At 34.8% G+C, this 23,203-nt stretch overlaps 3 protein-coding genes across 5 annotated transcripts in view; all 3 read left to right on the top strand.

Annotated features, from left to right (window-relative positions):
- Positions 1–704: 704 nt before the first annotated feature.
- Positions 705–15,379, top strand: LOC108738653 (dmX-like protein 2). Of its 3 annotated transcripts, XM_018472170.2 has the most exons (39): positions 705–976; positions 1,036–1,233; positions 1,310–1,562; positions 1,624–1,770; positions 1,833–1,953; positions 2,011–2,193; positions 2,251–2,378; positions 3,106–3,307; positions 3,413–3,580; positions 3,640–3,883; positions 3,942–4,205; positions 4,259–4,578; positions 4,643–4,992; positions 5,051–5,439; positions 5,499–6,115; positions 6,180–6,895; positions 6,947–7,102; positions 7,160–7,415; positions 7,481–7,789; positions 7,847–8,012; positions 8,075–8,195; positions 8,272–8,546; positions 8,602–8,752; positions 8,821–9,213; positions 9,266–9,514; positions 9,568–9,824; positions 10,046–10,213; positions 10,811–10,948; positions 11,015–11,292; positions 11,356–11,599; positions 11,655–11,846; positions 11,904–12,085; positions 12,142–12,385; positions 12,441–12,737; positions 13,923–13,983; positions 14,041–14,249; positions 14,334–14,403; positions 14,468–14,760; positions 14,903–15,379. In XM_018472170.2, exons 1-39 carry the CDS (start codon positions 890–892, stop codon positions 15,098–15,100), a joined length of 9,294 nt encoding a protein of 3,097 aa, XP_018327672.1. In that variant the 5' UTR covers positions 705–889; the 3' UTR covers positions 15,101–15,379. The 3 variants fall into 3 exon arrangements, with proteins under 3 accessions (XP_018327672.1, XP_018327675.1, XP_018327674.1); XM_018472173.2 differs by lacking the exon at positions 10,046–10,213 and having other exon boundaries at positions 3,130–3,307; XM_018472172.2 differs by lacking the exon at positions 10,046–10,213.
- Positions 15,380–16,539: 1,160 nt separating this feature from the next.
- On the top strand, positions 16,540–17,778 carry LOC112906674 (dmX-like protein 1). Its single transcript, XM_025981278.1, has 6 exons — positions 16,540–16,666; positions 16,724–16,932; positions 17,017–17,086; positions 17,151–17,443; positions 17,586–17,727; positions 17,765–17,778. Exons 1-6 carry the CDS (start codon positions 16,609–16,611, stop codon positions 17,776–17,778), a joined length of 786 nt encoding a protein of 261 aa, XP_025837063.1. The 5' UTR covers positions 16,540–16,608.
- A 4-nt stretch (positions 17,779–17,782) lies between these two features.
- LOC112906671 (dmX-like protein 2) overlaps positions 17,783–23,203 on the top strand; it is an 8,492-nt gene continuing 3,071 nt past the window's right edge. Inside the window, exons 1-8 of the mRNA XM_025981272.1 lie at positions 17,783–17,941; positions 18,008–18,285; positions 18,349–18,592; positions 18,648–18,839; positions 18,897–19,078; positions 19,135–19,393; positions 19,434–19,730; positions 21,592–21,753. Coding sequence (XP_025837057.1) covers positions 17,852–17,941; positions 18,008–18,285; positions 18,349–18,592; positions 18,648–18,839; positions 18,897–19,078; positions 19,135–19,393; positions 19,434–19,730; positions 21,592–21,753 — 1,704 coding nt within the window. The 5' untranslated portion in view covers positions 17,783–17,851. The remainder of the gene's footprint in view (positions 17,942–18,007; positions 18,286–18,348; positions 18,593–18,647; positions 18,840–18,896; positions 19,079–19,134; positions 19,394–19,433; positions 19,731–21,591; positions 21,754–23,203) is intronic.

Here is a 23,203-nt window from a genome sequence, read left to right as displayed (position 1 = left end):
ACACTGTTAACCATTTTTTATATTTTAGTTATTATTATATAAAATATATGTATACACGTATTATAAACGTAGCAATTTATAAATGTCATTGAAATAGAGAAAAAGTAATAGATTGTACATATTGCTTAAATGCAATACTTGTTTACACATATTAATTAAAGTATTAATGAGTTTTTACTGATTAAATGTACAGGTGAACTAAAAATTTTATGAACATATACTTAATAATTATTTTATATGGTAGCTAATACGTTTGTTTTATCTACATACTGTTATATTAGATAATCCACTTGCTGAGTTATTTACAAAACTTTTTAAATTATTTTTAAAATGAAATCAGGTTTACAGAAATAAAATATTATCGATTTGCCTTTTGTTTTTTTCTAATTAGTTTTTAATTATTACTAATATCGCGTGTGGTCGATGTTTAACCAAGACAATTAATTTTATTTTAATTTTGAATGTTAGAAAAGTGAAGTTCTTTTTTGAAGTGGATGGAGTTTATAATCTTTCTTTTTTATATCTTGTAATTTTTGAGTACAGATTTAGAAATATTAAGTTCAAAAAGCTGTATTCTAAAAATTTCAAAACTTAAAATATCTTGCTTTAAATGTTTAAATGTTTTTGAAAACTGAGAAAAGTTCTCGAGTTTATCAAAAGAGTATGCAACATGTTCAGTGATATAAGTGTTGCCTATACTCAAGTGTCAAAATATTGTCAAAGCAGCTGACGTGAGATACTAAACAGCTTTAATGAGTTCTTTAATTGTGGCGAATCTAATTAATTTACCATCACATGATAAAATGTACATATCTGCAGCTTTCTGCAAAGTTACGTTGTTAAGTGGAGCCAATTAGATGAAGTGTCGTGGTAAAATTAATTAACAAGCATGAATCTACATCAAATTGTCAGTGGAGCCTGCAATGCAGGTGATAAGTGCTTTGCAGTGGGAAGTGTTGAAGGTGTCCCTTTTACTGTAAGTATTTGTTGTGCTACAATTTCAACCCAATTCTAATTAAACTTGTATGTTTTTAGGCTTATGCAGCTGGTAGTAATATCGTAATACTTGCTTCAACTTTTGAAAGAGTCCAAATAATCCCTGGAGCAGTTCATGATTATATTCATATAAGTTCTGTTGATTGTTCAAGTGACACAGGAAAAATAGCAGCTGCTTATAATGATACAGTTTGTATATATGAACCTACACCTTTAATTCATACAAATTCATCCCATGTAAGTGAAGAACCTACAATTTTCTGCCTAAATTCTATAACAAAAAATCTCCTTTACTCAAAAGCATTATTATTAGGGCTTGGATTATCGCTGGGTACAAACTGGAAGTCTTAAGACAGATTCTCCAGTGAGAGCTTTAAGTTGGAATTTAGAAGGAACTAGGCTTTTAACTGCTGGTTCTACAGTGCAGTTATGGCACTTAAGACCTCAACAGATTGAAATAGAACAGCAACATGCCACTGTATCCTTTACTATAGGGGGTGGAGAGACCACAGGAGATGCTGACAGTGATGATATTCGAAGTGACCTAGACAGAAGAAGTGAAAATGGTATCTAAACTGCTTAATAAAATACTGCAAAGCTTGTCTAATTCAATATTTTAATATTCAGAACAAGAGCAGACTGTTTGGATCTGTGTATGGAAAGCAGTTACAGCTATACCAGTTCAGCACCTAGCATTTAGTCCTGATGGTACCTTATTTGCTACTTCAGGAGAAAATGACCGTCTTGTTAAGATTTGGTATGAAAACAAACACTGTAAGTTAAATATTTTGTTAGTGGATTTACTTAATAAATAATTTTTTTTTTAACTATTTCAGTTCTGTTTACATCAAGAAATACTGAAGTGCCTACTGAAATGGAGTATAGTTTTGTGTACATTGCTCATCCACGAGCTGTTACACATTTATCATGGAGAACTACAAGCAAATATATGCCAAAGTTAGTTATTTTATAAAAATGCTTGTAGGAATACTATAAAGTAAACTTTTTTTTCAGGGGTTCAGTGTCTAATATGCTGGTAACTTCATGTAAAGATAATATATGCAGACTGTGGGTTGAAACGGTCTTGCCAGAGGATGGATTAGTCAATTTGTCCCAACTTGATCCCCAAGCCAATCACCCAAAATTTAGGACGCATCGTCATAAGCATCGATTCATGCAGCGATTAAAACACATGAAGTATATATTGAAATTACATTCTGTTTCTTATCTCTATTACATGTTTTTTTGTTTTAGGACCTGTTTTCATATAAGGAGACATGCAAAACAGCAAAACTTGGGGGTAGGACCATCTCCCCCCATCCCAACGCTCCCTTCCACCTATAGCGTTCACGATTTTCATTCCTATGGATACAGAGGAACAGGTAGGACCTTTATGTTGGATTAAAATGTTTTTTCTTTTTGTTATATTACCCTTTTGAAATGAAATTGGAATTAGTTGCTGTTGTTGAAGGTGCTAAACAAAGTCTTGGCTTTTTGTTATGAGATAAAATTTGTTTCTTTTTGTTGGTGAAGTTATATTTTTTCTTTCTTTAGCTGATACGGTAAAACTAATAAACAAATTTGTTAAAAATGTGAAGACACAGATGAATTCTTCACAAGGTACATTGGGGGTATTTTTATCTTATCTTCAGGATAGTGACAGTGGTATATGTGTTGTTTCAAGTAGCTTTTTTAACAGAATGTTATTTTGTTGCAACTAGCTTTTAACTGCAAATATCTTTAAAAGATTTATTTGTCACTAACATTGCTCGATTTACTTATCTACAGAATTATGTGTCCTTTTTATATGAAATAAAATAACTCGATTTTAAATGAGTAGCTGTTTTATATAAAATAACAATATAATTGATTTATATAATGCATGCATTTGTGTATGTGTGTAAGTGAGCATAAAATATTGTATTATAACAACTAATTATTACATTTCCAGTAAAGGAAAAAACAAAGAAAAATTTTATATGCACTTTTTGGAAGAATACATATTTTTAATTAATTTTTTTACCTATTTGTAAAAATTTTTTTAGAGTTCTGGTTCAATAAAACCTATAAATTCATTTTTTTAACAGTTTTTCTTACTCTTCTTTTAAGAGTCGTGTTTTTGCTGTTTTGAAGGTGTAACCCCTGGTCTACATTTCCACTTGGCAGCTTCAGTAAATGCAGAAACTGATATACCTTTAGTTCCTAGTATCGCATATTGTAACCCCAAGCCTGCGTTTGTCTTGCATTGGTTAAATAATAAAGAGATGCACTTTAGTATGCAAGCAGAAACACTCCTTGAAGAATTAACGAGGTATTTTTCCTACCTTAAATATATATATTAAAAAGTTTCCCTATAGTTTACTCTGGACTTATTACAAATCCCTCTTCAATTACAAGTTACACTTGTGTCTTTTAGGAAAGTTGCAGAGTATCCAGAGTCTGAGGAAGGTTCAGAGGAGCCTTCATTAGATACAAACAGTTCTGATGGTTTGGATGCCCGCATTGAATCTCTTCTAAGGGACTGGCATCATAGTCCCGATTTATTGTTCAGTATTCATCCAATAGATGGTAGTTTCTTGATATGGTAAATCAGTAGTTAACTTTTCTTGTTATTCTTTCTGGAAAACCTACTGTTTGTTTTAGGGTTGTTGAATGGTTAGACGAGTATCACCCTGGGTCTTTCAGGCAGGCTCAGGTTTCCTTTTCCACTCGTATACCGAACGCTTTTCCTCTTGGGGACTCTTTAAGTATGTCTACAACGGTCAGTCTTCATAGTACAGCTACTCGCCTTAAACATTTAGTGAAAGAGGTCATCAAGGAAAAGCTGCAGATTGCTGAAGGACTGCCCAGTGTAAAGGAAGAAGACGAAAATAAAGAAATTTACCAAGTAATAGCAGTGAAGTTGATTTTTTTTCTGAAAAATGAGTTGTTTTTATTTTTTTTAGACTGCTCCTCAACTTGATGAGACCCAAGAGACATCTCCAGTTATCTGTTTGGTCACTAAACACGATAATGGAACTTTAAACTTGTGGCAGTTAACGTTTGCGGATAAAAGCAAATTTAGCCAGGTATTGAGCATTGGACACAGGAGCAGGGCTTCAGGACACCGATACAGAGTTAATGACGTCACCTGCCATCCTGTTTTACCCTTGCTATTAACTACAACTCACCATAACATAATTGACAAGAACAAAGATCCAAATACTAAAGTAAAAATTGAAAAATGAACCAAGATTTTTTATTATTTATAATTTTCTTTAAGGGTTTTTGCAGTGAATTGATCCTTTGGAAAGTAGATGCTGTGGGTCCGTTGTCTAAATCTGGTGGAATTTGCGAATTAGCTCGTATTAATTCCCCTGAGCCTTCGGCCTTTAGCGTGGTTGCTTGGATACCTACCCTCTTACCTTCCAGTACCTTAGGGAATTTGTCCAATTCTTCTAGTGCTTGCTTTGTAGCCTCTGATGGTCATTATTTGCGGGTTTACCAAGCAGTTATAGATGCTAGAACTCTACTTGCTGATATTTCTTGCAAAGATAACAGGGACAAGAAAGCCAATGGTGCTGATTCTACCGAAAGTATAACGTAGGTTTTGTTTATTTTAAGTAAATAAACAATTGATTTTTTTTCTGTTTTTAATTAATCAAAGGTCTGATAACGAATCGACATTCGATGAAGAGAGTCTTTTGGACAAGATAAACATCGTTTCTCAGCAGAGTACTTCTCGTCCTGGTTGCATTATTCAATTGGAAACGATTGCGGAAGCGATCAAATGGCAAAATACAACTTTTTTGCACGTTTATCAGGAGCAACTGATCACCGGTCAACGCAGTAAACCTGCTGATATGACGGGTGACGATGCGATGGTAGATTTGCAACAAAATTCTGTCTTTGAGCAACCATTTTATATCGTTCTGTTGGACTGTACAGATCAACATACAATTGTACATATGTGGAAGTTGACTATTGCCTCTACGGAGGCTGAACTTGCCCTAACAGGTAATTAATTTATCAACAAATTGTCCTATAAAAACTTTTCGGTTATATTATTTATTAGGGAGTCAAATGTATGTGCCCGATTGTAACATAATTCAAGATGAAAACGACGCAAGTCGTCGAAACAGTATCGAATCATTCCATTTTAAGCAAAATAAGCAAAGTCCACATGTTTCCATAAAAACAGTTAAAGAGATTAAACAGATCCTTCCCATACCAGACGGGGTGGAAGTGGTTCATGCCACCCCTGCTGCAGGACATTTAAGTTCTGCTTCTATTTATCCCGCCTGTTTGGCCCCGTATTGTTTTGCTACAGCTTGTAGTGATGGGGCCATCAGGTTTTGGACAGTAGATGATAATCCAGTAACTGTTAAGAATTCAGCAAGTTTGTTACTTGAAGAGGACGGCGAAATCATCAACACAGGCAAAGTCTGGACCGAATGGAACATGGTAACAAGGAAATATTTTTGTTTATCTTGTGATTTTTGAGTTTCTTTATCTCTTTTAAGGTGAAAGAGTCAGCTATAGAGATTGACGGCCAAGTGTTGAATATTAGCGTGGCTTATTCAGGTAGATTGGCTTGTGCTTATAAGTACGGTCGTAGTTTTACTAGACCCAACAGAAACGACCATGATTCTCGATACATTAACTTATGTGTTGCCATTTATGAGTGCGAGTCGACCGGAGGAACCGAGTGGATCCTGGAAGATGTTATACACCTGAAAAATATACATTTGCCCAGAATATCGATTGATAGACATTTGGATTTAAGCTATTTGTACGACCAGAAGACGTTGAAAAAGAAACAGAGGATAAACGAAGTATTACACACTTTCTCAGGCAACGAGGGTACACAGAACCTAACCGAACCAATAACCAGGTCGACACTGCTTGCGGTACCAAGCTTTAGTACTCTGCAGTCGTTGAGAAAATCGATTTCAGAAATAGGAAACATTTGTCCCTTAACACAAAAACATATCGTCCAGTTAGACTGGGTTTCCAATGAAGATGGTTCTCATATACTAACTGTGGCCTGCGGAAATAAAATCATGCTTTACACACCACTGTCTTCTGATTTAGCTCAAGCAAACGTTAAAGCTATGAAGGAATCGATGAACGCTAACAGGTACGTAATGATAATTATTTACTTGAAAAAATGCCCTAATGATGTTGATTTTAATAAAATATAGGCCCATTCTTCGTAAAGCAAGTTCTTTAGCCCAGCCCATGTTCGTGGACGACTTTAAGTGGATGACATTGCGTAAAATAGAACTCCAAACGGCTGATGGTTTACCTGCGTTACCAATGCAAATTAGTTGGGTGCGCGACGGTCTGTTAATAGTCGGTATGGACTCTGAAATGCACGTTTACACCCAATGGAGACCGCAGAATCCTTCCCTGCAACAACGACCGTCCACTGCTAACGAAATAAGCGCGAGAGAAATCGATATAAGAACGTTGACGCAAGAGAACCAGAGAAAATTGGCCGCAGTTCCCACTTTGGGTCGTATTAGTTCTGTCAATTTGCAAATATTGGACCGTAAAAAGAACAAAGAAGCGAATCCAGACTATATGCCTGATTATGGATTATTTGAAGCATCCAGAATTGCTTGTCCCGTTTTACCCCAGTATCATCCTAAACAGTTGATGGAACTTTTGAATTCCGGTAAAATTAGGTGGGTAAAGGCTATTTTGTCCCATTTGGTCCAATGTATTGGAGGCAACCAGGATACTTCAGAAGATATGCAAGGATGGGCTAGGGCAAGAACACTATCAGTCAGTTATCCCGCGGGAAGCCCTGAACATAGAGCCAGTATTAGTGAAGTAACTTTAGACTATGCGGAAATAACAAATATCCCACCACTACCCCTTTGGACACTATTAGATGCTGATAAGGAACAACCAGGTACATTATGGTTTACTATGGAAAGCTTTTAAATTTATATTGTATGTTTAGTTCAAGCAGAAGAGAAAAAGGACTACGACGAGCTTTTCGACACGAACATAACAATGGAAGAATCCCTTGATAGTTTGTTAGAAGAAGACATGCCAAGATCTGATAGAAGATCATCAGAGAAAAATGTCGGCGTTGGCCATTTTACTCCTCGACAAGGTACAAAAGTAGTGACCTCCTTTAAATCCAGTTAATTTAGAACTGCTTTGGTTATAGGTCGAATGTTGTCACGCATGCTCACTCATACCCATCTTCCCGGTCTTTCAAGTTTGGATCAGATGCACTTATTGGCGTTAGCAGACACGGTTTCTACTTGTAATACAGACTTAGCAGAAAGGTTCGCGATAGACGCTGCAAAGAATGCAATGGCAAAAGAAAACGTTGGTCAGTCTTCAGAAGTAATAGCAGACTCTTTAGACGATTGTGGATTACGATTTTTGCTCGCCATGAAACATTATACTTACTTATTGAGGTAAATTTGTTCGTTATTAAATTATTGTTTTAATTATTATCTTGCAACATTATTTGTTTGTTTAGGTGTCTACCTCTTGCCCAGCGCACTCAATTCCAGAAACAAGGGGTTGGTACGAATAATTTAGCTTGGGCCTTCCATTCTGAAACACAGGAAGAACTTTTAAACCAGATTCCCAGTTATGCAAAGAAAGAACCAACTTGGCCTGTTTTAAGAGAGCTCGGTGTTGGTTGGTGGATCAGAAACATTACAGTTTTGAAAGAGTGTGTACAAATGTTGGCCAAGGCAGCGTATCAAGTTAAACAAGATCCTATGGACGCAGCCCTTTATTATTTGGCAATGAACAAGAAAAGTTTACTGTGGGGATTATACAGGTAATGATATTGTATATCTTATATAATCATCTCTTGTACCGTTTATATTCGCCACAGATCTAAACGTGACGAAAGAATGACATCCTTCTTTTCCAATGATTTTAAAGACGACAAATGGAGGAAATCGGCCCTGAAGAATGCCTACGCCCTTCTGGGGAAACAAAGGTTTGATCATGCAGCAGCGTTCTTTTTACTTGCAGGACATTTAAAGGACGCGGTTGAAGTATGTACAATATTAACCAATTTGGGTTGTATTTACAAATATCGTTATATTTCAATATTTAGGTTGTTCTTAACAAATTGCAAGACATACAACTGGCAATAATAATAGTGCGCTTATATGAAGGTGATGGAGAATCTTTGCGAAGACTGCTATATGTTGAAATATTGGGTTGTAACTCAGAAGGTAAAATATTAGTCATTATTATTATTGCAAATTAATTTTGGACGTTTTCAATAAATATATTCTTTTATTATTTCAGGTAATAATCAGGATTTGACCAAGGCTCACCCCGATCCATTTTTACGATCAATGTCCCTGTGGATCCTTAAGGAGTATCAGGATTCGTTAAATACTTTGCTAATTGGCAATGCCGGCTCTCAGCATCCTGCCAAGGACGAGGACTCCAAAGATTCAAACCAAGCAGATCCTAATGTGTTCAACTTTTACACTTATCTGCGCACCCACCCTTTGTTAATCAGACACCATATGGCAAATTATGGACAGAGAAAGGTCTGGCTTCCAACTGGGAAACAGGTGAAATACCATTAAAAAACATGAGTTTAATTAAACTTAAATGAAATGTTTTCAGGTTGTTGTTGAGGACTCTATTACTCCTGCAGAGCGACAATTATATTTCACAACAGCTCATGGTCATTTTAGGGCTGGATGCCCAGCTTTGGCCTTGGAAGTGTTATCAAAATTACCTATGATTGTCACTGATCCGTTTAAAGTCACACCAGGTAATAACTAATTAATTTACCAAAAATGGAAAGGGCTAATTATACGTACAAATTCTCTTTTTTCTTAGTTACTACACCACAGGAGAGGACGTCAGAGGTGCAGATAAGTTCTGGAATTTTATCTTGGGACAGCAAACCTAATTTGACCGAAGATAAACCCGATAATTTGGACTGGGGTGCCCCCGTTATCGATTTTGCCACCAAGACTGACGATTTGAAATTGGATTGGTCAGATGAAGAAAAAGAGGATTCCGATGATTCAGAAGGTGGTGGTTTAAGCATGAAAATTGGTAACAAAGAAGACAACGAAACAAAAGAGGAAGAAAAGGTTAAGGGCGATAGCGAGCAAGAGGGCGAAGTAGAACAGATTGACATAATGGCTCAGCAATTGAAGTTCATAGCTTGTCTAAAAATTCTTATGGAAGAACTGTCAACACTTGCAACAGGTTTTGAAGTTGATGGTATTAAACCTAAACAACAAACCCTTCAGTTTCTTAAATAAATGTTTTGAAGGTGGCCAGTTGCGATACCAACTGTACATTTGGCTGGAAAAGGAGGTGGAGGCTTTGAGAGAGCTTTGTAACTACACATCGACAGATCAAGTCGATCCTCAAGATTTGGAACAGACAATGGAAGGAGACATTAGTTCTCACAATGTGGACTTGACTCGTACTCCCACTTTACATGAAATATTAGTTCAGGAAAAAATGGACTTTGAGGCCAAAGTTCAGAGAGCTGTACGGCGAAAGAGATGGCTTAAAGGTACTTTATAATTATTATCATGATAATTGACTTTTGTTTTTATTTATTTTTAGCAAATGAAACATTACTGCGAACTTTGTTGAGTTATTGCTCACTGCATGGAGCAACAGGTGGTTTGGCATCAGTGAGGATGGAACTGATGTTACTTCTTCAGGAATTGCAGCAAGAAAAGACGCAACAGCAACTTCTGAGCCCTCTACCCTTCCCTACTAGTTTACCGTTGCTTGCCGCTAGTGTCTCTAGCAGTAGGACTGTCATTGCTGATCCTATTCGATATCTTCAGAGTATGACTCATGATATTCTGCATACGGTAAGCTAATTAATTTTTAAAATTTTAGTAATTTAAATGTGTTTGCTGGTTAAACATTATTATATGAGTATAAAAATTCGCAGTCAAACACTTGGAAATTTCAGTATATTTTATATTTTGGCTAGAAAAGATGCTTGAGATTACACAAAAGATATTTATAAAATGTATATTCTGTTTTTTATGTAATTTGTCGTTAATACGTTCGAGTTATGTGTATGTAGGTGGATTATTATTCGTCCTTGTTCAAATTTGAGAATAAGACCGCCCGAAAAAAACTTTTCAAAGCGCCTAAGACTGAGAAATGGAAACGTCTATGGCTTAAGGCTGTGCGTCAATTTAATTGTCATGGTTCAAAATCAATTTTCTTCTATAGCGGTTCCAGTGATAGCGTACGTAATGTGAACGTAGATGTTTTACATTAGCTTTGCAATGAAGAAAAAATGCCCTAATTATGATGTATTACTTGTACTTCCCAATTAATATTATTCTCTCTCTTTCTCTTTTTGTTTTGTATGCACTAATTGCGATGAACTTGGTCACATTGCGAAGGATATGCGACACTCGAAATGGCACGGAATCATTCACTATTTAACAAATACATACATACAAGGTCTTTTTAAGTATATTATCCTGATCATAACAGAGTTCCATTTTAAATCGTTATGAATTGTATGTATTATTAACACCCACGGTTATTTAAAAGTTACAGAGAACGTAAAGCACCTGTATATTATAAAAATGTATGTAATAACAATAATTTGGCTTTTTGATGTTTACACATAAATATTTTATTGATGTTAATATACATGTCTTCATTCATTTTCGTATGTCTTATATTGCTCTAATAATATAGTAGTTCAAATTTATTTTTTTGTGTTGCTGAATATAGGCAATATTATTCGGTATATTTATGTACTTTATGCTTTAATATTATCTCAAAAAATAAGCATTTTTAATATGAATCATTTATTGTACGTAATTTACAGACTGTTGACTTTTCGCAACCCGCCACTTCTCAAAACCAACTTCTAGTGATGAGAGATTTAGCTATAGCGCTGTCAGCATGTATTTATCAATCTCTTTGTGATTCTGATACATTCAAAATGAGTCTCCAAGACTCCCAGGTACTGATTTAGTCTTCCAGGGTAATGTAAATAGGCAGTCTATTATTATTTTCCTTGTTAATGCAGGATGCTTCTGTAACGCATCTGGTGGGTCGTCGAAGAAGAATGTCAATGAGTGAGGGTCAACAAATAACAACTTTGCCCGCCAAATGGCCTGGCGTTACGAGTTTGAGATCTTTATTAGCACGTGAGAAGGACGAAGACACGCCCCGTTTAACAGTTCTCCTCTGCGAATCATTTACTGCCGTCTACATGGTCCTTCTTCTGTATGGCATCTGTACCATGGACGCTGTTATACTTTTCCATGTTACCGGGCATGTGTTTACAGTTGAAACTTGGGGAAAGTATGTCATAATTAATAATACATATGATTAAGTGCAGGTACTTAAACAATGATTTATAATTAGATTATTTGGTGGGGGTACAAAGAAGTTATTGCGAACTGCCAGTGTACCCCAAAGTCAACCAAGTATCCAGAGTACCCCTTCGGAGGAGGGCAGTGGTCCTGCTATGTGGCTGAACAAGCAGAGGGTGAAATTAAACTGTAAACTATTAGGGCATCAACCACTTACAATGAAAGAGGATAAAGCAACTTACAGAGAGCAATTTGTACCTCCAGAAATGAGCATGTTGGCCTACTTGCTTACAAAGGTATGTAACAACAAGCTTGCGCATTTTTCAACGTAATTGCTATTTTATTTGCTAGCCGGATGCAGGACCGGACTGCGATGATGTTTCCAGCGACTCTGAAAGCGAGGAAGAAGACGTATTTGACACTGATGCGCCCGAACAAGAAATAAACAACTTGGAACATTCAGATCCCAATTCCTATTCGTGGCTAGTACTTAAATTGGCTACTCTAAGAATAGTACATCATAATCTTACCGAATTTTTTTGTGTAAGTATTTTTTGAGGTTTTTTACTGTCTTCAATTAATTATACAATTATTTAATAGATTGCCGGACTAGAGAGTTCGGAATTACCTGTTGCCAGCCCCTTAATACACAGCACATTGCGAAGACTTACTTATTGGCAAGAGTCCTTGAAAGCCGAGCTCGATTCAAGACAACCCCCACCTGAATACATACCAGGGTGTTTCGCAGAACATACTACGGGTCCTCTAATACACAAATACAGGTAAAAGACCAAACAACCTATGATAAAGGGCATTGCTATTGTTTAATTGTGTTTAGACAACTTTTGGAGCCCCAAAATACTCCGTTCATTAATAAAAGCTGCGCTAGTGCAGTGCGCAGACTATGGACTTTCCTAGTACACAAGGAGATCGTTCAAGACATTTTCATTCGCGCTGTATTTGGTAAAAGAAGATCGATAATCAGTATCGACGAGGTTGTACCTCATCAAGAAGAAGTGGAAGACCCTGTTAGGATAATTCACAAAGAGCAGGACTCCATATCAGCTTTCAGTATTAATCAGGTAAATGCAAACAATGTCAAGGAGTTTATCTTTATTGACATTTATTTCTTGTTAGGTACATAATGGATCGATAGTGGTCGGTACGCCAAGAGAACTCCAGGAAATGGACATTTCGTTACTTTTGGAACTTCCTGCGTGGCTGAAGGATGAATGTGAACTGGATATTTTGGGTTTGAAGCAGGAGTTGCCAGATACTTCAACGGCTCCCCCCTTCTTGGTTATACAGAGTGCCGGTGATAAAACGAAGGATCAGTTGCAACAACAACAACAACAGCAGCAGCAACAACAGACACCATCGACGGGTAGCCCACAGCCCGGTTACGGGTGTCAAACAGGCCGAGGAGCCACCGTGGTAAATATCATTCACAATTCAAACTACAAAATTAAGTTCCAACTAACATAAGTCGAGTTTTGAGCTTATTAAATTTCATTGCAATATATTAACGCTTACTGAACTAACTGCAAGACTTGACAATTTTATAGTTTATTAACATATTGCACTTCTAAAGGTATTGGTCCTTGTCATATCTAAAAATAATGTATTTTTTGTGGTAGGTATTTATGTAATTATTTTTAATCCAAGCAATTTACTGTTAAAAAAAAGCAGTTTAAAATGTCGATACGTCATATCTCGTTGTTTGTCTTCTTGAAATCGTTTTTTAGATGAAGGGTTTGTCGTTTCCTGGCAGTCACGATCCCAACTTTGTCCGTCGTGTTCTGCTAAGATCGGCTCATATGCTTCGGCCGGTTTGTGTTCCATTGTGTCCCATCCACTGCTTTGTTCAGTGCTTGTTATTAAATGTTGTTTATTGTTGTACAGGGTGGTACATTCATCTACTTTCTGTTTTTCTTGTAATAAACATTAAAGTTTTTGGGGTAGTAGTAATAGCAATAGATATTACTTTAGTATGAATCAGGATTTGTAAAAGAAAAGTTTATTTGAAACTAATTATTTTAAATACTTTTTGATGAACAGGCCATTCTGTACAAACTTAGATGCTTAAAATAGTTTATCTACATAAACATTAGTTTTGCCCCAGTTTTCTTATTTTAGGAGTTTGTTACACATAAATACTTGTTAAATGTTATCTGTATTTCCAGATTTTCTTCATATTTTGATAAATTATAATTTTGTTTCCATTTTCGAAAAATTAAATAGTTTCTTTACCTACTGAGCAGGGCAGTTGACATAAAAAAATTAAACGTACCGTTTAACTAAATTATCGAATTTCAATATTTATATCGTAAACTATTTCTATTTTCTAAAAATAAGGTCTACTTATTACATTAAAAATTTCTTGTTTTAACAGAAATTTTTGTGGAAAGAAACTATTAAAAAATATATTTAATCATCTTCATATGCTATTACTGTATGTAATAAGCGCCTTTTATCGTAAATGCATGTTACATTTTTTTTACCATTTACTTAGCAATAATATATGGTAGTTTATATATAGATACTTATTTATTTAGCATGCCACCTAATAACTAACTTTATTCCAATTAAACGTTAATTAACTACTCCTTAACTATTTAGGTAATGAAACACAAAATAGATGGTGTAAGAAGGATTTGTTCCCACCCTTTAATGCCCTTATGTAAGTAGAAAGCTAGTATTGTTTTACAAGCAATAAATAAGAACTTAAATAAATTAGACCTGACTGGAAGTGCTGATGGCTCAGTCACATTATGGGAATGGGGCCACGCACAACCCATAGCTGTACCACGTCCACCCGGCACTTACGCCAAAGTTACAAGGGTCAGGTTTTCTCAACATGGAAACAAATTTGGGGTGGCAGATGCCGATGGAAATTTAAGTCTTTGGCAAGTGGGACTTAGTGTTAATGCAACCAGACCATTCTTTGTGAGTACACTTCAAAATAAATAAAGAAATTTGTAAAGTTGTGGTGTAAATGTTTAGGAGTAATTTAATTTAATTTCTTTGTAGACCTATCAGTGCCATAATAAGGGCATAACAGACTTCGTTTTTCTCGGTTCTTGCAGTCTTCTAGCTACAGGTGATTAAAAAAAGAACACTTAACTTATTTCTGTATATTTGTCTTTTTTATTTATTTTTTATAGTTGGTCACAGTTCAGAGAACAGGAACGTTTGCATTTGGGACTCAGTTTTACCACATAATAAAGCTCTGGTACACGCCTTTACGTGCCACGATCAAGGAGCAAACAGTTTGGTTTATGCACCCCAACACCAGGTACTTGTGACCACTGGTAAACGTGGGGATGTTTGCTTGATTGATGTCAGAAGTCGTACTATTAGGCATCGATTCCAAGCTCATGAAAATGCCGTCAAATGTGTTGCTATTGATCCACATGAAGAGTACTTTGCCACTGGATCTGCAGATGGAGAAATCAAGGTAAAGTGAAATAAAAACAATTTTTGTTTTTATGCTTCTACTCTTTACTTAGTTGTCGTTAACAGTTTTATTGCTTATTTTGCAGTTATGGGGCAATATTTCTTTTCATTTTATATTTATAATAAAATATATGTTTTTTCAGATATGGGGTGTGGCAATCCCAACATTATTATTGAATTTGGCTGGTGAGCATTCCCGTAGCAGTTTCTTTAAGAATATTGGACAGGGTGTTACTCAGCTTCACATCGATTCCCACGCCCGACTTTTTTCTTGTGGGGCTGACGGTAGCATGAAAGTACGTCAATTGCCTGACAGGGAAAAGTTGCTTAATCACCGTTAAATATTGTAATTAATTAATTTCTGCTACAATTATAATCCACAGTGTAGTATTGCCCATTTAGTTTGCCCTACGATTAAGCTACAAACCAAAGTGAAGTGAAATTAAATACTTTTTTTGGATATGTCAGGTAGAGATTTTAATTATATTATTATTATTATTATAAGAAAGTATTAAGTGATTATTGCAATTATGTTATGTTGTTTATTATTGATGATGATGCAGTTTTAATGTATTACTTTAAGCATATTGTAAAGCTTTAAGATTTAAATGCAATTATGTNCATTCGTTAATACCGAAATGAAATGTAGAAGGACTACCTATTCCTGGAACACGTCCAGTTACTGATACAAGCAATCGATAAATAAATAAGTAAAAAATTACTTTTATTTTTATTCCTTAGACGCTTGGCCTTTATCACCAATAAAAATTATTTTAATTTGTAGACAAAACGTCAGTTTTAAATAATTTGGCTTTCTTTTGGCTACAGATTTCCTATGGAAGGTAAATTAACAGGGATGTTAACGTTTTACAGAAATAATTACGTTCTGAATCATTTTAGACTATGTAGACACCCTGTACCATTTTAATCAAAGCCTGTAGACTCTGAATATAAGCAATTGTTACGTTTTTAACATTAATTAGCTTGAAAAAGATACATCACGATTTGTAGATACCTATTCTGTATTTACAAGAGGTCTATAGAAGATTTAATTTTATGTAATTTTTTTAAAGAAATACATTACTACATTGATGTTTCTTAGACAATATTTACGTTTTACTGTAATAATTAGCCACTAAAAATTCTCTAGAATTTGTAGACACCCCGTATTTCATTACATTAAATCTAAACGTCCCTTTACGAAATAAATTACGTTAATATTAATGGTACAATAAAAGAAAAGTTTATTTGAAACTAATTATTTTAAATACTTTTTGATGAACAGGCCATTCTGTACAAACTTAGATGCTTAAAATAGTTTATCTACATAAACATTAGTTTTGCCCCAGTTTTCTTATTTTAGGAGTTTGTTACACATAAATACTTGTTAAATGTTATCTGTATTTCCAGATTTTCTTCATATTTTGATAAATTATAATTTTGTTTCCATTTTCGAAAAATTAAATAGTTTCTTTACCTACTGAGCAGGGCAGTTGACATAAAAAAATTAAACGTACCGTTTAACTAAATTATCGAATTTCAATATTTATATCGTAAACTATTTCTATTTTCTAAAAATAAGGTCTACTTATTACATTAAAAATTTCTTGTTTTAACAGAAATTTTTGTGGAAAGAAACTATTAAAAAATATATTTAATCATCTTCATATGCTATTACTGTATGTAATAAGCGCCTTTTATCGTAAATGCATGTTACATTTTTTTTACCATTTACTTAGCAATAATATATGGTAGTTTATATATAGATACTTATTTATTTAGCATGCCACCTAATAACTAACTTTATTCCAATTAAACGTTAATTAACTACTCCTTAACTATTTAGGTAATGAAACACAAAATAGATGGTGTAAGAAGGATTTGTTCCCACCCTTTAATGCCCTTATGTAAGTAGAAAGCTAGTATTGTTTTACAAGCAATAAATAAGAACTTAAATAAATTAGACCTGACTGGAAGTGCTGATGGCTCAGTCACATTATGGGAATGGGGCCACGCACAACCCATAGCTGTACCACGTCCACCCGGCACTTACGCCAAAGTTACAAGGGTCAGGTTTTCTCAACATGGAAACAAATTTGGGGTGGCAGATGCCGATGGAAATTTAAGTCTTTGGCAAGTGGGACTTAGTGTTAATGCAACCAGACCATTCTTTGTGAGTACACTTCAAAATAAATAAAGAAATTTGTAAAGTTGTGGTGTAAATGTTTAGGAGTAATTTAATTTAATTTCTTTGTAGACCTATCAGTGCCATAATAAGGGCATAACAGACTTCGTTTTTCTCGGTTCTTGCAGTCTTCTAGCTACAGGTGATTAAAAAAAGAACACTTAACTTATTTCTGTATATTTGTCTTTTTTATTTATTTTTTATAGTTGGTCACAGTTCAGAGAACAGGAACGTTTGCATTTGGGACTCAGTTTTACCACATAATAAAGCTCTGGTACACGCCTTTACGTGCCACGATCAAGGAGCAAACAGTTTGGTTTATGCACCCCAACACCAGGTACTTGTGACCACTGGTAAACGTGGGGATGTTTGCTTGATTGATGTCAGAAGTCGTACTATTAGGCATCGATTCCAAGCTCATGAAAATGCCGTCAAATGTGTTGCTATTGATCCACATGAAGAGTACTTTGCCACTGGATCTGCAGATGGAGAAATCAAGGTAAAGTGAAATAAAAACAATTTTTGTTTTTATGCTTCTACTCTTTACTTAGTTGTCGTTAACAGTTTTATTGCTTATTTTGCAGTTATGGGGCAATATTTCTTTTCATTTTATATTTATAATAAAATATATGTTTTTTCAGATATGGGGTGTGGCAATCCCAACATTATTATTGAATTTGGCTGGTGAGCATTCCCGTAGCAGTTTCTTTAAGAATATTGGACAGGGTGTTACTCAGCTTCACATCGATTCCCACGCCCGACTTTTTTCTTGTGGGGCTGACGGTANACTTTATGCTTTAATATTATCTCAAAAAATAAGCATTTTTAATATGAATCATTTATTGTACGTAATTTACAGACTGTTGACTTTTCGCAACCCGCCACTTCTCAAAACCAACTTCTAGTGATGAGAGATTTAGCTATAGCGCTGTCAGCATGTATTTATCAATCTCTTTGTGATTCTGATACATTCAAAATGAGTCTCCAAGACTCCCAGGTACTGATTTAGTCTTCCAGGGTAATGTAAATAGGCAGTCTATTATTATTTTCCTTGTTAATGCAGGATGCTTCTGTAACGCATCTGGTGGGTCGTCGAAGAAGAATGTCAATGAGTGAGGGTCAACAAATAACAACTTTGCCCGCCAAATGGCCTGGCGTTACGAGTTTGAGATCTTTATTAGCACGTGAGAAGGACGAAGACACGCCCCGTTTAACAGTTCTCCTCTGCGAATCATTTACTGCCGTCTACATGGTCCTTCTTCTGTATGGCATCTGTACCATGGACGCTGTTATACTTTTCCATGTTACCGGGCATGTGTTTACAGTTGAAACTTGGGGAAAGTATGTCATAATTAATAATACATATGATTAAGTGCAGGTACTTAAACAATGATTTATAATTAGATTATTTGGTGGGGGTACAAAGAAGTTATTGCGAACTGCCAGTGTACCCCAAAGTCAACCAAGTATCCAGAGTACCCCTTCGGAGGAGGGCAGTGGTCCTGCTATGTGGCTGAACAAGCAGAGGGTGAAATTAAACTGTAAACTATTAGGGCATCAACCACTTACAATGAAAGAGGATAAAGCAACTTACAGAGAGCAATTTGTACCTCCAGAAATGAGCATGTTGGCCTACTTGCTTACAAAGGTATGTAACAACAAGCTTGCGCATTTTTCAACGTAATTGCTATTTTATTTGCTAGCCGGATGCAGGACCGGACTGCGATGATGTTTCCAGCGACTCTGAAAGCGAGGAAGAAGACGTATTTGACACTGATGCGCCCGAACAAGAAATAAACAACTTGGAACATTCAGATCCCAATTCCTATTCGTGGCTAGTACTTAAATTGGCTACTCTAAGAATAGTACATCATAATCTTACCGAATTTTTTTGTGTAAGTATTTTTTGAGGTTTTTTACTGTCTTCAATTAATTATACAATTATTTAATAGATTGCCGGACTAGAGAGTTCGGAATTACCTGTTGCCAGCCCCTTAATACACAGCACATTGCGAAGACTTACTTATTGGCAAGAGTCCTTGAAAGCCGAGCTCGATTCAAGACAACCCCCACCTGAATACATACCAGGGTGTTTCGCAGAACATACTACGGGTCCTCTAATACACAAATACAGGTAAAAGACCAAACAACCTATGATAAAGGGCATTGCTATTGTTTAATTGTGTTTAGACAACTTTTGGAGCCCCAAAATACTCCGTTCATTAATAAAAGCTGCGCTAGTGCAGTGCGCAGACTATGGACTTTCCTAGTACACAAGGAGATCGTTCAAGACATTTTCATTCGCGCTGTATTTGGTAAAAGAAGATCGATAATCAGTATCGACGAGGTTGTACCTCATCAAGAAGAAGTGGAAGACCCTGTTAGGATAATTCACAAAGAGCAGGACTCCATATCAGCTTTCAGTATTAATCAGGTAAATGCAAACAATGTCAAGGAGTTTATCTTTATTGACATTTATTTCTTGTTAGGTACATAATGGATCGATAGTGGTCGGTACGCCAAGAGAACTCCAGGAAATGGACATTTCGTTACTTTTGGAACTTCCTGCGTGGCTGAAGGATGAATGTGAACTGGATATTTTGGGTTTGAAGCAGGAGTTGCCAGATACTTCAACGGCTCCCCCCTTCTTGGTTATACAGAGTGCCGGTGATAAAACGAAGGATCAGTTGCAACAACAACAACAACAGCAGCAGCAACAACAGACACCATCGACGGGTAGCCCACAGCCCGGTTACGGGTGTCAAACAGGCCGAGGAGCCACCGTGGTAAATATCATTCACAATTCAAACTACAAAATTAAGTTCCAACTAACATAAGTCGAGTTTTGAGCTTATTAAATTTCATTGCAATATATTAACGCTTACTGAACTAACTGCAAGACTTGACAATTTTATAGTTTATTAACATATTGCACTTCTAAAGGTATTGGTCCTTGTCATATCTAAAAATAATGTATTTTTTGTGGTAGGTATTTATGTAATTATTTTTAATCCAAGCAATTTACTGTTAAAAAAAAGCAGTTTAAAATGTCGATACGTCATATCTCGTTGTTTGTCTTCTTGAAATCGTTTTTTAGATGAAGGGTTTGTCGTTTCCTGGCAGTCACGATCCCAACTTTGTCCGTCGTGTTCTGCTAAGATCGGCTCATATGCTTCGGCCGGTTTGTGTTCCATTGTGTCCCATCCACTGCTTTGTTCAGTGCTTGTTATTAAATGTTGTTTATTGTTGTACAGGGTGGTACATTCATCTACTTTCTGTTTTTCTTGTAATAAACATTAAAGTTTTTGGGGTAGTAGTAATAGCAATAGATATTACTTTAGTATGAATCAGGATTTGTAAAAGAAAAGTTTATTTGAAACTAATTATTTTAAATACTTTTTGATGAACAGGCCATTCTGTACAAACTTAGATGCTTAAAATAGTTTATCTACATAAACATTAGTTTTGCCCCAGTTTTCTTATTTTAGGAGTTTGTTACACATAAATACTTGTTAAATGTTATCTGTATTTCCAGATTTTCTTCATATTTTGATAAATTATAATTTTGTTTCCATTTTCGAAAAATTAAATAGTTTCTTTACCTACTGAGCAGGGCAGTTGACATAAAAAAATTAAACGTACCGTTTAACTAAATTATCGAATTTCAATATTTATATCGTAAACTATTTCTATTTTCTAAAAATAAGGTCTACTTATTACATTAAAAATTTCTTGTTTTAACAGAAATTTTTGTGGAAAGAAACTATTAAAAAATATATTTAATCATCTTCATATGCTATTACTGTATGTAATAAGCGCCTTTTATCGTAAATGCATGTTACATTTTTTTTACCATTTACTTAGCAATAATATATGGTAGTTTATATATAGATACTTATTTATTTAGCATGCCACCTAATAACTAACTTTATTCCAATTAAACGTTAATTAACTACTCCTTAACTATTTAGGTAATGAAACACAAAATAGATGGTGTAAGAAGGATTTGTTCCCACCCTTTAATGCCCTTATGTAAGTAGAAAGCTAGTATTGTTTTACAAGCAATAAATAAGAACTTAAATAAATTAGACCTGACTGGAAGTGCTGATGGCTCAGTCACATTATGGGAATGGGGCCACGCACAACCCATAGCTGTACCACGTCCACCCGGCACTTACGCCAAAGTTACAAGGGTCAGGTTTTCTCAACATGGAAACAAATTTGGGGTGGCAGATGCCGATGGAAATTTAAGTCTTTGGCAAGTGGGACTTAGTGTTAATGCAACCAGACCATTCTTTGTGAGTACACTTCAAAATAAATAAAGAAATTTGTAAAGTTGTGGTGTAAATGTTTAGGAGTAATTTAATTTAATTTCTTTGTAGACCTATCAGTGCCATAATAAGGGCATAACAGACTTCGTTTTTCTCGGTTCTTGCAGTCTTCTAGCTACAGGTGATTAAAAAAAGAACACTTAACTTATTTCTGTATATTTGTCTTTTTTATTTATTTTTTATAGTTGGTCACAGTTCAGAGAACAGGAACGTTTGCATTTGGGACTCAGTTTTACCACATAATAAAGCTCTGGTACACGCCTTTACGTGCCACGATCAAGGAGCAAACAGTTTGGTTTATGCACCCCAACACCAGGTACTTGTGACCACTGGTAAACGTGGGGATGTTTGCTTGATTGATGTCAGAAGTCGTACTATTAGGCATCGATTCCAAGCTCATGAAAATGCCGTCAAATGTGTTGCTATTGATCCACATGAAGAGTACTTTGCCACTGGATCTGCAGATGGAGAAATCAAGGTAAAGTGAAATAAAAACAATTTTTGTTTTTATGCTTCTACTCTTTACTTAGTTGTCGTTAACAGTTTTATTGCTTATTTTGCAGTTATGGGGCAATATTTCTTTTCATTTTATATTTATAATAAAATATATGTTTTTTCAGATATGGGGTGTGGCAATCCCAACATTATTATTGAATTTGGCTGGTGAGCATTCCCGTAGCAGTTTCTTTAAGAATATTGGACAGGGTGTTACTCAGCTTCACATCGATTCCCACGCCCGACTTTTTTCTTGTGGGGCTGACGGTAGCATGAAAGTACGTCAATTGCCTGACAGGGAAAAGTTGCTTAATCACCGTTAAATATTGTAATTAATTAATTTCTGCTACAATTATAATCCACAGTGTAGTATTGCCCATTTAGTTTGCCCTACGATTAAGCTACAAACCAAAGTGAAGTGAAATTAAATACTTTTTTTGGATATGTCAGGTAGAGATTTTAATTATATTATTATTATTATTATAAGAAAGTATTAAGTGATTATTGCAATTATGTTATGTTGTTTATTATTGATGATGATGCAGTTTTAATGTATTACTTTAAGCATATTGTAAAGCTTTAAGATTTAAATGCAATTATGTAATAAATATATTGTAAAATAGTTATTAAACTAAATAATAATTATTGTAATTCTTGTGTCAATATTATATTGTTGTTAAAAAACAAAAATAAATAAGTAAAAAATTACTTTTATTTTTATTCCTTAGACGCTTGGCCTTTATCACCAATAAAAATTATTTTAATTTGTAGACAAAACGTCAGTTTTAAATAATTTGGCTTTCTTTTGGCTACAGATTTCCTATGGAAGGTAAATTAACAGGGATGTTAACGTTTTACAGAAATAATTACGTTCTGAATCATTTTAGACTATGTAGACACCCTGTACCATTTTAATCAAAGCCTGTAGACTCTGAATATAAGCAATTGTTACGTTTTTAACATTAATTAGCTTGAAAAAGATACATCACGATTTGTAGATACCTATTCTGTATTTACAAGAGGTCTATAGAAGATTTAATTTTATGTAATTTTTTTAAAGAAATACATTACTACATTGATGTTTCTTAGACAATATTTACGTTTTACTGTAATAATTAGCCACTAAAAATTCTCTAGAATTTGTAGACACCCCGTATTTCATTACATTAAATCTAAACGTCCCTTTACGAAATAAATTACGTTAATATTAATGGTACAATTCAATCATATATATGCCTGGTTTATACTAATAATTCAGTTATAATATGTAAATAGATTATATACATCCTGTATGCAAGATTAATTATATTGATTTATATTCTTTAAAATATTTTTTGCCAGATAAACAAAAGTTTGTACATTTGTTGTAGTTTGCAGTAATTTGACATAAAAAATATTTATCTATGTATTTCAATAATAAAAAATAATATATT

Source organism: Agrilus planipennis, unplaced genomic scaffold (assembly GCF_000699045.2).
Source record: "Agrilus planipennis isolate EAB-ADULT unplaced genomic scaffold, Apla_2.0 scaffold135, whole genome shotgun sequence".
Taxonomy (NCBI): domain Eukaryota; kingdom Metazoa; phylum Arthropoda; class Insecta; order Coleoptera; family Buprestidae; genus Agrilus; species Agrilus planipennis.
This window is presented reverse-complemented; position numbering and strand designations above follow the sequence as displayed.

Coding starts and splice junctions, on each gene's coding strand:
- LOC108738653 (XM_018472170.2), top strand. CDS start 890: ATGAATCTACATCAAATTGTCAGTGGAGCCTGCAATGCAGGTGATAAG. Junction 1,234..1,309: donor TTCATACAAATTCATCCCAT/GTAAGTGAAGAA, acceptor CATTATTATTAG/GGCTTGGATTATCGCTGGGT. Junction 3,884..3,941: donor AAAATAAAGAAATTTACCAA/GTAATAGCAGTG, acceptor TATTTTTTTTAG/ACTGCTCCTCAACTTGATGA.
- LOC112906674 (XM_025981278.1), top strand. CDS start 16,609: ATGAAACACAAAATAGATGGTGTAAGAAGGATTTGTTCCCACCCTTTA. Junction 16,667..16,723: donor CCACCCTTTAATGCCCTTAT/GTAAGTAGAAAG, acceptor TAAATAAATTAG/ACCTGACTGGAAGTGCTGAT. Junction 16,933..17,016: donor ATGCAACCAGACCATTCTTT/GTGAGTACACTT, acceptor ATTTCTTTGTAG/ACCTATCAGTGCCATAATAA.